General features: G+C 39.9%; 1 protein-coding gene across 1 annotated transcript in view; it reads right to left on the bottom strand.

Annotated features, from left to right (window-relative positions):
* Positions 1–10,918, bottom strand: part of sdk2b (sidekick cell adhesion molecule 2b) — a 267,423-nt gene extending 256,505 nt beyond the window's left edge. Inside the window, 1 exon segment of the mRNA XM_057358318.1 lies at positions 10,018–10,918. Coding sequence (XP_057214301.1) covers positions 10,018–10,162 — 145 coding nt within the window. The 5' untranslated portion in view covers positions 10,163–10,918.
* Positions 10,919–12,398: the final 1,480 nt, after the last annotated feature.

Raw genomic sequence — 12,398 nt, 5'->3', positions numbered from 1 at the left:
ATCTTACATCAGTGTTCTCTCTATTAAACACCAGGACACAGAAGAGCTGATCTCAGATCAGCCGTATCGTAATATCCAGGTGTGGTTCTGCTTGGGCAATTCAAAAGGATCTGACAACTGACTGCAGGAGCCAAAGATGTGGGCAGGGTGAGAGGGGGGCAGCAAAAAGCTTTCCAGGCTGAAACGCTCGGGTGGGGAGATAGCATCAGATACCGTGGCTGTTCTTGTCACTGTTATCACACGTGCTGAAATGCCATTCCCTATAAGGTCTCTCCGCCCTCCTGCCTTGATCCAAGCCAGGTCTGACATCATTCAGAAGGAACCCATGACTTCAAAGAATCCACAGCAGGCAGACGCACTAACGTTAACTCAACATTTCAGAGCGTAACGCTCCCACAGCGGAGATGGTTAATGTGCGGCCGTGCGCCTACTAACGTTCCCTTTCAAAGATTTTAAAGCCAAATGAAATTCCATCAAAGAATGAATGATTCAAATGTAAACCAACACTCACACACAACTAGTCACAACTCTAGAATGGTCACTATGCAAACCGTTTGTCACATCGACCCCGAGACTGAAACCGTGAAGCAACTGTCTGACCTCTCTGAGTGGATTTCCATACGGCCAATGGTGTAGACCTACAGCAAGCCTGGAACAATCTACCCCACAATGCACTAGCCCACTAGTCCAAAAATAAACCACAATCCAAAGAATCAAACACAGGTGCTTCCAACAAACAGCAATATGAGCCGGGCGAGCGGTTCAATATTAATTACAATACAAATTCTTTTATCATGAGCTTGAAAGTGACCCCTAGCAGTCCACCTATGTAATACGATTTAAAAGAGCAATTGCTGCAAAAGCGCAAATAAAGGTGGGAATACATTGGTCGAATAAAGCACAGAGGGCCTCTGGAGTGACAATAAGCCCAATTGAGTTAAGATGCGAGTAAACACAGAGAATTGCAGCATTGCATCAATTACGGCCAGACACCGGCACCCTCGAGTGGCCCCGCTCCTCTGTTCTTTTCATCTTCCTCAACCTATCTTCAGAATTTATGAGCATCATTAGCTGTTTTTCTTTTTATCACTGATGTGTCTCAGTCTTTTTCTGTCTGTACCTATGCGCTAAGGATGTCTCTACGGCTAGTCCGGACCATGTGAACCCATGGAATGCTTCTAAAACACGTTTCACACTTTCCCTAGTTTTTTTTAACCTCAGGCAAAATGATGTGTTATGTATAAAATATGCATTATGTTTTTTTTAATATATTATAATGATACATTTTTGTGGTGGAATTGACATTTTAAATTACATTGAAATTCAATTCAAATCTATTCTCTTTGTCATGGTTAGGATCATTTCTTAAAATTGTGTATACAGTAATTTAACCCTGGACACCTGGATTCCTACACACGACAGAAAAAATATACACAAACATATATGAAAAACTGAAGCAAAAAGATTCTGTTCACAAAAGTTGTTCTAAGCTTTTTCTTGATTCTGAAGAATGCTCTACACATTTTTTCGCCTTGGTAAACATCCAGGCCATTCCAAACCTGTTTGACTTTTTCTCAACACAAAAGATAGTATCTTTATAGGTACTGTGTCTAATTTTTTTGGAGGATCTATTAACAGAAATTAGGGGTGTAACGGTTCAAATCACTCATGGTTGGGTTTGTGTCACGGTTTGAGGGTCACGGTTTCGGTTCTGTTTGTGCTATGTTCTGGGAAAAGGGACTACTGACAAATAAAAATAAGAACAAATAATCGAGTAACGGCACCATTAAAACAACAGAACACAGCAGAAAATAAAATAAGATAGTGTATACCTTTTAAGGTAGAAATGGATTAAAGTAATCAAATAAAACATAACATTGCATATGTACAAATTAAATAAAGACGAATCATAATTGAAGTTACAGAAGCTATTGAGTCACAAGCAGTGAGTGGTTTCCTTGACTTTAAACAGACAGCAGGAATATGCTGCTGTCGCTTTAAGAGGAATGAAACAGATCCAGTACACTGATACTGTACACATGCGTTGTTTTTCGTTTGTTTTGTCTGTAGACATAACCGACTATGTTTGTTAAGATACTCGACAAGAGGGGCATGTTGACCTACTTCGTGTGTGAATTTGTCCGTTTAAGCGCTTCAAAGACAACTCAATATTTGCACCATGTCTGAGACTTTCCTTATGCGCGCTTCGGATCTTCTCACAGCGCGCAAGCGAGTTTTCTTACACTTAAATGTTTAAATTGGCAAGACTTGAATGAGTGTAGTTTAAACAGCAACACGTGCATGTTCAGGTCTCACCTGCACTCGCGCGCTCACAACACTCGGGTGATGAAAGCATAAATGACTGGTCATATTAAACATACGTCAATCCTATTGAAATTTGTCTACGTTATTTGATTTGTTGTAGGTATTAAATGTGTATCCATCGACAAACATACATTAGCTGAACTTTGTCAGTCTGTTTTACGCATTATAATTTCTAACGAACCATGTTATAAATGCGTCGTCAGATTTAAGATGAGCCGCGGTCCAACGCGCCGAAACGTTGGTGGAGATACATATGTGTACTATGTACTATGCGTTCAGAGGTGTATAAAGACCTTACATAATGAAGCGTTATGTTTTTATTACCTTAGAATGAGCTGTTTCTATCATGTTGTTTCTACAGTAGCCCTAAAATGACAAACTGCTTTTGAGTGCGTTTCGTAATTATGTTATCTCCTTCGGCAAAGAAGCAAAAACGTGATGAAATCTCAGTTCGAAGGGAAGGGTGGACTGAGCCACTGGTTGCACTTTGCAACCTCACTGCTAGATGGCGCTACTTTTCATACACTGGACCTTTAAACAACACAGTTGTAAATAACAGGTCCTAAGCAACCACACACTTTCTTGAGAGTTTGTGAAACCCGCAACGGCAAAACACACCAAAAATGTACGTGTGAGATGGAACTGTGTCACACCAGAAGTCTGTCCGCAGTGACATCTCATAGTCTGTTCTTCAGCGGCTGTGACTCCACAGACAGAGAAGGCATAACGCCTGCTTCTGTGCGCTCACATCGAGCATTTAAAGCATGCACCTTGGCTAAATGCCGCCCTGGCACAGTCCCTGAACTTAGTATTCGGGAGTGCGTCGGTGTGTGTGAGCGCGTTTGTCTGCATTTGTTGGCACGCACGAGTCCAAGGGGCTCCATTTACAGATGGATTTGTCCGAGCGTTTAACCGTCGCTTCTTTTCACAGCGAGAGTGAAGGATTAACGTGTCTCATCATAATATGAACACATCGGTTGAAAAGAGCAGAAGGGGGAGAAATCATAAATGTAGGCAGATATATTAAACTGAGCGTGATTTAGTCAACACATTTCATTATCTGATTAGCGTGAAAAAAAACTGTGGCATTTCATTTCCAATTTCATTCTCTCCCAAAGGTTTAGACATTGAATATTTTCAGACCTCATCGCCAAGAGCCCAAAATACCGTCACACAGGTGCTTTGTATACAGTACCCAATTCTCAAAGGTTTCAGTGAGGACTTCTCTGTGGACTCTATTATGTTTCTCAAGGTTTGTTGAGACACAGTGTGTCATTAAGCTCCACAGGGAAACTGTAAAGCACTGTACACCAGAACAAGCCATCCCCTCAAGACTCGATATTCTGCTCTCTGACATTTTCTGATGCTATAACTGAGCTAGAATATGTTTTTTTTTTGTAGCAAAAGTGGTTAAGCATCACAGCAAAAGCCTATGACGGGTCAACACAATAATAATTTTATAAAACTATTAAAGGGATAGATCACTTTCAAAATGAAATGCTGTCATTATTGACACACCCTCTTGTATTTTAAACCTGTGCAAATTTCTTTCTTCCGCAGAACAAAAAAGAAGTATTTTGAATCCGTTGGTCCCCATTGACTTGCATTGGTTTTGTGTCCATACAATAGAAGTCTATGGGGACCAATGGTATTGTGTTACCATCATTTTTCAAAATATCCTTTGTGTTTCGCATAAGAAAGAAAACCACACAGGTTTAAAATGACAACAGGGTGAGTAAATGATGACAGAATTGTCATTTTAAAGGTGAACTATTCCTTTAAGAAGCCCAAAAACTGCAGAAAAACAACACGAACTATAAGTTTAAATTCTGTAACTTTGCTTTTTTTAGGGTGGTCCTCATTTTTTTGCAATATTGCATTCTTCTCCGTTTGTACTATATACACTTAAGAATTATCTTCTTTTTTAAGCTGCTTTGAAACAAATGATACATAAATAAAAATACATTGAAAATTTGAATTTAAAAAGTTTACAAATCTGTGGCGATAACATCAGGTAACTAGTGTACGTCTGTTCAACCAATGCTAATCCAAAACACAAATATTAACTTTTGTTAATAAAATGTTGCATTAACAAACAACAGGAAAACCTCAGAGAGAAACTACCCCGTCCACCATTTGTTAACATTTGATGCGCCTGAAAACAAAGGCAAAGCATTATGTAAAAAAGCATTTAAAAAGTGCTTTTTGAAATAAAGTAGCGCATGTATACCTCATAACACAGACAAGTCTATCACTGGAACACAGCCCAACATGTTCCAAACGTGCCGCGTACATTTCAATTCACATGCGAGCCATTGATACACAATAAAGAATCCACACAGCCAACTATGTTCAATTGGTATTCGGGCACGGAAATGGCCAGAGGCATCGCCCATGGCAACCGTATGTCCGAAGAAAGCCATGCCCCCCTGTAGACCCAGACTGACCCAACAAGGAGGGGTAGGGGTGAGCTTCACACCTGCCCTGTTTATCCTAGCGGAGTGAAAAAAGGAAGACATTGGATCGATACGGTTCCTCCCCTCCATCCCTGGATTCTGAGGTGAGTCGAGAGCCAGAGGGGATCTTTATAAAAAAGTAAAGAGGACTCAATAAGTCTGTTCATGCAGAGCGGTTTCCTACAGTAAGTGCCAATAGAAGGCAACTTAAAAGGATATTTAGCTGGGCATTGAAGTCGCCAAGGTCGGGCTCTTGGACACTGTGAATCAATCTGTCAATCTTGAGTTAAAAAAACAACTGCAAATGTACCTCTAAGCTTAAAATACCCTGGTGTGATCTTTATTTATTGAGTCTAATCTTGTCTCAAGAGCTGTTCTAAGATCAGTGGACAACTGTAGATGCATAGAAAACCATCTTTTGAATAAATATTTGAATAACAAGTCTCTTAAAACGCACACTGTAAAACTTTGCTGTAGTTTTTGCAGCAAGTTTGCCAGTAACTTACTGTAGATTTAATTACTACTTAATATACTTTCCAATTAGTACTGTCAAAATTAAAACACGTTGACTTCTGAGATTTTAAAATGAGCAAGAAGAGTCTGGCATTAGCACAGCAACACCTGCAAAAAATGACATTCTTTCTCAGCATTTTTCTCTTGTTTTCTGTAAAAATATTTAAAACTTCTTAAATTACGACACATTTGCATAACAAGAAAAGTGACCCAAGATATTTAGTCTTGTTTTATGAAAGAAAAATATATAAACTAGGTAAGTTTATGCTTTAAACAAAATTGTAGATTAAATTTACAGTAAATTTCTGGCAAACCTGCTGCGAAATTACAGCAAAGTTTTTTACAGCAAAGTTTTTTGTTCAGCTGAGCATTTTTAAGAATGTGGGAAACCGAACAGTTCTGGGGCACCACTGACTACCACAGTAGTTTTTCTTCCTACTATGGAAGTCAATAATGCCCCAGAACTGTTTGGTTACAAGCATCCTTCCCAATATCTTTCTTTGTGTTCAGCACAATAAGAAAATGTATATCGGTTTGAAATAACTGCTGGGTGAGAAAATAATTATATCATTTATATTTTTGGGAGAACTGTTCCCTTAAAGACAGTAAAGGTATAAAAACAATCTGTGCTTTACTAAAAACATCTTAAACCCCTTCTGCCTGCGGTTCTTTCCGCCGCCCTTGGCAAGTCTCCACTGGAAATGAGGTCACATGAAGAGAAACCAATTATGGTTTAGATACATACGTGGTATAACTGACAGAAAATTTTCTCCTGAAGTGCTTCATATCTACGTCGTCGAGGCACTCTGGGAAAAATACAGCGCGTCAATGTCGAGGCTTTTAGTTGAAGAGCATCATCAAATCACAACCACCTCCAATCAATGTGTCATTACCTTCACTTCAACACCACAGCCGAGCAGAGAATGACATTCGCTAGTAGGGTTTTCTATTACGCCGTGATGTGACGGACTTCAGATGCATAAGAATAGACAGACCACAGAGTCCAGACTAATTATTAGAGATGCACCGATTGCAATTTTCTTTGCCGATTCCGATTTCCGATTTTATTACAAGTGAAACCTGCCGATTCCGATTTTTGCCGATTCCGATTTTCTATCCACAAACTATAATTGACAGTATACTGTATATAAAACCATATTAACTTTTCTTCAATACACTTTTTTTATTTTCATTGAATAAATGATTGAACATTACAATTTCCCCAAATTTCCCTAAATGCAGTTCTCCAAGCTGCATTAAATTACAGAATCTTCTTGTAGCGAGGAAGGCGGGGCGAGAGCCGTGGGGCGAGTAAGGCGGGGCCGGCGGCGTAAGTGGCAACGAGTGTCAGCTGTGCGACCGCCGGTCCCGCCTTACTCGCCCCACGGCTCTCGCCCCGCCTTCCTCGCTACACTTCTCTTTCCCAAACAACTCTTAAATTGAATAACTCTGTGACTGAAAAGAAGTACAAATAATAAAATATAACTAAACATGTCACTTAATTTACCTTTTTCATTTTTGTACTCATCTCACAAAAGTCTAAGATAACAATAAAATACTTCAACTTTATTCTTTCCGTTTATGAAACTAACATTGCTTTATTTCATTTTTTCTGAAATGTAAAATAAATTGTCTTTATCTTGTGTCTGTAGGATTAAAAGAAGTGGGTTGATTTTTGCTGCAACTTCAATAAAAAAGTTAAAAAATCTTATGAGTGAATTCTACTCTAAAGATGTATATGTATTTGCAGATATCAGATATATATCACATATATTGCTTGATTTATTCATTTTTTTATATTTTGGATTTTTAAAAACAAGTAGAAGTCGTGTTGAATGTCATTTTACCTAGGTGAAATGACCACAGTTTTAACGTAAGACAAGGAATCAGGTTGAACGGAATTTACGTTTGTTTTACACTGAGTGAACGACTTCAACATGAGTTTAGCATGTGTCAGAGTTTAGCATGATGCTAATAGCATCACTGTTGGCATACATACCCCATGTAGACGGAGCAGCGAGAGATGAACTACAGTGCACTTTTTTGTCTTGTAACCAAACAGTTCGTGGCCACCATTGACTACCATAGTAGGAAAAGTTGCTTTATACATTTCTTTGTTCTGTTGAACACAAAATAAGATGTTTAAAAGAATGTAGGAAAGCAAACAATTCTGGGGCACTTTTGACGACCATTGCCATTTTTCCTACTATGGTTGTCAATGGTGACCAAGAACTCCATGCATTCCTCTACCAGACACCAAAGTCAATGCTGTTCATGTTTAGAATGCCTGAGACACACAATTTCCCAACATGAGTCATGACAGCCAAGATAATCTATGTAACCTAAACAACTGATACACATGTCAATCATGACATTCCCATCACACATACACCCCCATAACCTCTGTTTATTTTCCTCAGCTAACAGCACACTAGTCTTCTCTCAGCGAGGCTCTGCAGATGTGGCGTTCTCCTTCTTAAATGAATAACACATCTGGTATTATATTTGTGTTCATGCCAACAAAACGTGTCTCTTACTTATGCATTCTTCTAGGGCTTTGTTTAAATCCCTGACAGTAAGTAAAAGCAATAATTCTGATACTTGAACTACTTGAATAATAATTTCCCCGCTGTTCAATATAACAACACGCGCTTCATCAAGACTCTGATAAACACTTTTTTATACCGTCTGTACAATGGAATCGGAACAAACGGCCCTCACAGTTCTGTCTGGTGGTAATACACACCCTACTTCATTCCCTCCGTTGAGTGGAAACATCTCAATAGGTTTTTCATTAAAACCCTGCCAAGATTCGGAGAGCGTGATAATAAGCCATGTGGTGGGAATCTGTTTGAATCAGGTTAAGGTGAGCGCGCCAAACCCCAGGAGCGTCTCAGAGCACCAGCGAGACGATTTATTAAGTGGAGAACGAATCCACTGACGCCACAAACATTTGGTGCCTTAAAGAATCTCGGTGTCACACCTGCCTCTCTTTTACTCCACACACTCATGCACACACCGGTGCCCTAATCCTTGCAATGTGTAATTTATGGCTCTATTGTAAATGTCAGGTTAGACTGCTGCATACACTCATGAATGATGGATATATGGCACATCCTTGTATGCCGTGCTCTCCTCTCCAGCCAGCATTACAGAATAGCCTATTTTCCGATCTAGGGCTTAGAGTTTGCAGCTCTCATGCATTCCTAACACTCCCACCTGGGCTTGCATAACAACTACCTGCCTATGCATCCCAGCTACGCTGCAAGCAGAAGAAACTGAAAGCCACAGACGTGTTAAAGAAAGTTGGGTAGCCATACGTATTAAATGCATTGCATTGCAACGGGGAAAATATGTTGCATGGGAAGATATTAGAAAATGTGACTGCGAATGCGTTTGCCCAATGCAGAGCATTCAAGCATAGTGCTTCAATCCCTTGTTGGTCAGAAAGCACAAAAGTGACTGTTGTGTTGCTCGCCTGCTGTCTGGAAAATTTCAGCGAAAACAATTTTCTCTGCTTGAGGCTATCAGCTGAGAAGAGAGGCAAATTACCACAAGTGGCCAGTTAAAATGCCTTGTACTACACACGCTGAGCAACTGGAGGGGATACTTTCTATCCTTAATGACATGCATCTACGGTGCACATGTGCCCACGGCATTGGTAAAACATCTCATGGTCCTTATTGTTGGGGAAAAAGATACATTCAGAAATGTTACGTTGGTAAATGTGCCAAGCTCCCATTTTTGAGCCCCCAGTCTGATTAATTAACAAATACTTAATCATCCCCTCATTACTTCTCACATAAGAGGCAGTGAGCAGTCTGATAATCCACGCTGGATGAGCATGCATCTGACACAGTTTTATGAGCAAGAAAATCACTGCAAGCTTTGGAAAGTTCTCTGTACCAGAGCTCTCCAGCTACACTGTAAAAAAAAATCCCGTAAAAAAACAGATAAAGTACTGGCAGAAAATTACCAGTACATTTTCCTTTATTTTACGGACATTTCCATTAATGCTAAAATGCAAATGAATGCAGTGCAAAATGTAAAATACAGGTAAAACAACTGTAAAAATGAACACGGAAAATTCCTTCATATTAATACAGTATATTGTGCCCTATTTTTACGGCTTTTTTTTAGAGTGTAGGTGTAGTAATAAAACAAGGAGTTCATTAATTTTGATGGTTAATCCACAGGCTTCATTGAATTGCTTTGCCTAATTTCGTAGCCATGTCGTGTATAATAACCTGGTGCGCGCAATAACGCACTGGCTGCGTGAGGTCTGAACTTACACTTCGATGCAGGCTATTTCTCATAGTCTAATACGGATATAGATTGGTGACTGCGAAAGTATGTGGAGTGTGTGTGCGTGTGGGAGAGAGACGTACCCCCATGTAGGAAAAGAAGAGGAAAATTATTTATTACTTATGCCTGAAGACTAAATGTACAAATGTTCCCATTTTTATTCCCAAAAGACAGTACCACGCGCAAGGGATTTATAAGCGCTCTGTTTTTAATAATAAATAAATGTATTCCGTCTTGCATTATTTTTCATTAAACTGTAATTATTCAAAACCAAATTGTTATAAACTCCAAGCGCATGCTATACTATATTGTCCCGGTCTCACTAAGCGTTTAGTGGTCCCTTAAGACAGTTCATTGCTAGTCAAGACTAACAAAGTCAATCTTGGTTTCCAGAGAGTACTTAAATAAGCCCCCATACCTTGCGCTGATGCCATCTGAATGACCACCGACAGCAACATAACAATCCAACAAGGTCTCCTCCTCGGTTTCCCCGAATTCCCAAACATTGCCAGGAGAGCAGATGGAGAGATATTGAACAGGTTTGTCCGGCACGCCGGGTACATGTTGCTCCACAGTTGTGCGCGTTGTACGGTGCGTAATATTCTGGAGCGTTTGCGGTTTCTGGCGCGTCCTGCGCGATTAGGCGAGGTGTTGTGCGACTCAATTAAAGACTGATACTTCAGCCATATGGCACATTAATGTGTGCGACTCTAATATTTCTGAACTCCCTTGGAGGTCCGAGTTTGTAAAGATTTTAAAAAATGCGAAAACTTTGAGCAAGAGAAGCTGTACGCACTCCGTTGCAAGGGGTTTGTTTTCTCAGTGATAACTCAGTGACTTTTTATGTTACGTCCAATGCCTGTTCTCTCCTGCAGCTACTGGCGTTTCATTCAACAAATGTTTTATCAACGAGTATATTCCCAATCCTGCGCGCAAGCACGTTTAGTTGAAGAACTGTAACTGCGCCCAGCGTATTAGTCGTTTAGTCACATTTACGAATTCATGCAAAAAAAACTAACGTCTTCCCGATAAACCAAAAGTTATAGTTTTGCTTTGCAGCTCGTTATTTCCAACACGAGTGACGAACCTCCCGTTCACAGAGTCCACCCAGACGCAGAACAAGCTTCATTCGGCATAAGTAACTTTCCAAGTCCCTTAGTACGCCACGGTGCCGCTTGGTCCAAACGAACCATGCTATGCGTGTTGGAAACAGAAAGCGTAGAACATCAAACTGCGGTCGGTGTGTGTCGCGCTGGAACCGACCCGTCGGTATGAACCTCTGAAGATCTTGAGCTTCATATGAGCAGCGGATCGGAGACGGTGGTGCGCACGGAGGGGGCTGACGCACGGTGCCACCGCGCGGTGAGCTCCAATAAGACACACTGTGAGACAGACGGGCGCTGGCTGCTGAATGCACGGGAATGAACGTGTATAGCTAACACTTACACTGACTGAACGGATAAATGATCAGCCGTCATTATCAGCGCGTGTCTGTTTTACGCACTACATTGCTCTCTCAAATAATATAAATAATGAATAGAGTAAAACGTACCTTTCTATTGTCACTGGTTGTGCCATGTGCTTACAGATCTGAAAGTGACTGGCATTGACATTCAGATGACTTAACTCAATATGCATGACCTTTGGGGATTCACGTGCTACCTATATATACATCTCATCTATGTGATATTAGCTCTTTTTTGTTTGCATTTCAAGCTTTCTATATCTTTTTATCAGGACAGTATATCAGAGGCACAGTCTGTTGCAGAGGAGCTTATAATCAGACAAGCTCACGCTTTTTCCGTACTGTGAAACAGGTTTATTCCATTAATCTATTTTACAATGGCTTCTATCTATCTGTCTGGCTGACCATCTGTGTCTTTATCTATCCATTAATCAGTATTTTGTTTGTTTTATGCAGAACCGTTCTCAACATTCCTCCAATGCAAATACGAATGCACGCAGAATGACTGCAAATCAACATTTCACCAAATGTTGGTGTTGAGTTGGCTTTGTGTTTAATAATTTGGGCTTGTTTTTCCCCTAAAGTCTTTTTGGATAGCAGAAACTGCTGAATGAAAAGATGTAACTGCAAGTATACATTTATTTCCATTACATTAAAGTGTAGACGGACTTTTCTCATTTAAAATCTAAACTCATTCCCAACCCAATCTACCTCAAACCAGGTTTACTTTCAAATTACATTCGATTCATTTAGCAATGAAAGTGCATTTTGCCTGGTAATGCGGATCTCATATTAGCAATTTATGGATATTTGTAGCACAAATAGAGACTTTGAGATCAAGAAATTGAGAGAGAAACAAAACATCTAGCAAGTTTAAAGGACAAGGGTGTTTTTATACATGTCATGTCGGGTCATGCTGTAAAAGATTTATCGGGGTATGTTGTCATGCATAATTTCAACTGTATTCTAAATATAATTTTATACATAATGAATTGCAATGAATTGTGACATTTTTACGTTGAATTTAATAACTACTTTTAATAAAGTACTCGTATCTGTACCAAAATAGAAAAGTTAATGTAACCAGAGTAAGAAGCGTGACAATTAGCCCCGGCCTCCTTTAAATTAGTCAAAATCATGATCAGACACATGTTGACAGTGGGTCTGATTCATGACTGCAGTCTTGCTCTTGTCATGTTCTGGAGCACTAGGTCCTAGAACGTACACCTTCACAAACTACGGGTTAGTATGCAATCGCACACACACACGAACATGCAAATGCAAGCACTTTCAAATCTATACGTATTTACTGTAAGAACGGTAGCAGTGCTTCA

The sequence above is a fragment of the Triplophysa rosa genome, linkage group LG18, assembly GCF_024868665.1.
Source record: "Triplophysa rosa linkage group LG18, Trosa_1v2, whole genome shotgun sequence".
NCBI lineage: Eukaryota > Metazoa > Chordata > Actinopteri > Cypriniformes > Nemacheilidae > Triplophysa > Triplophysa rosa.
Note: the sequence above shows the minus strand (reverse complement) of the source record. Positions and strands in the feature narration are given on the sequence as shown.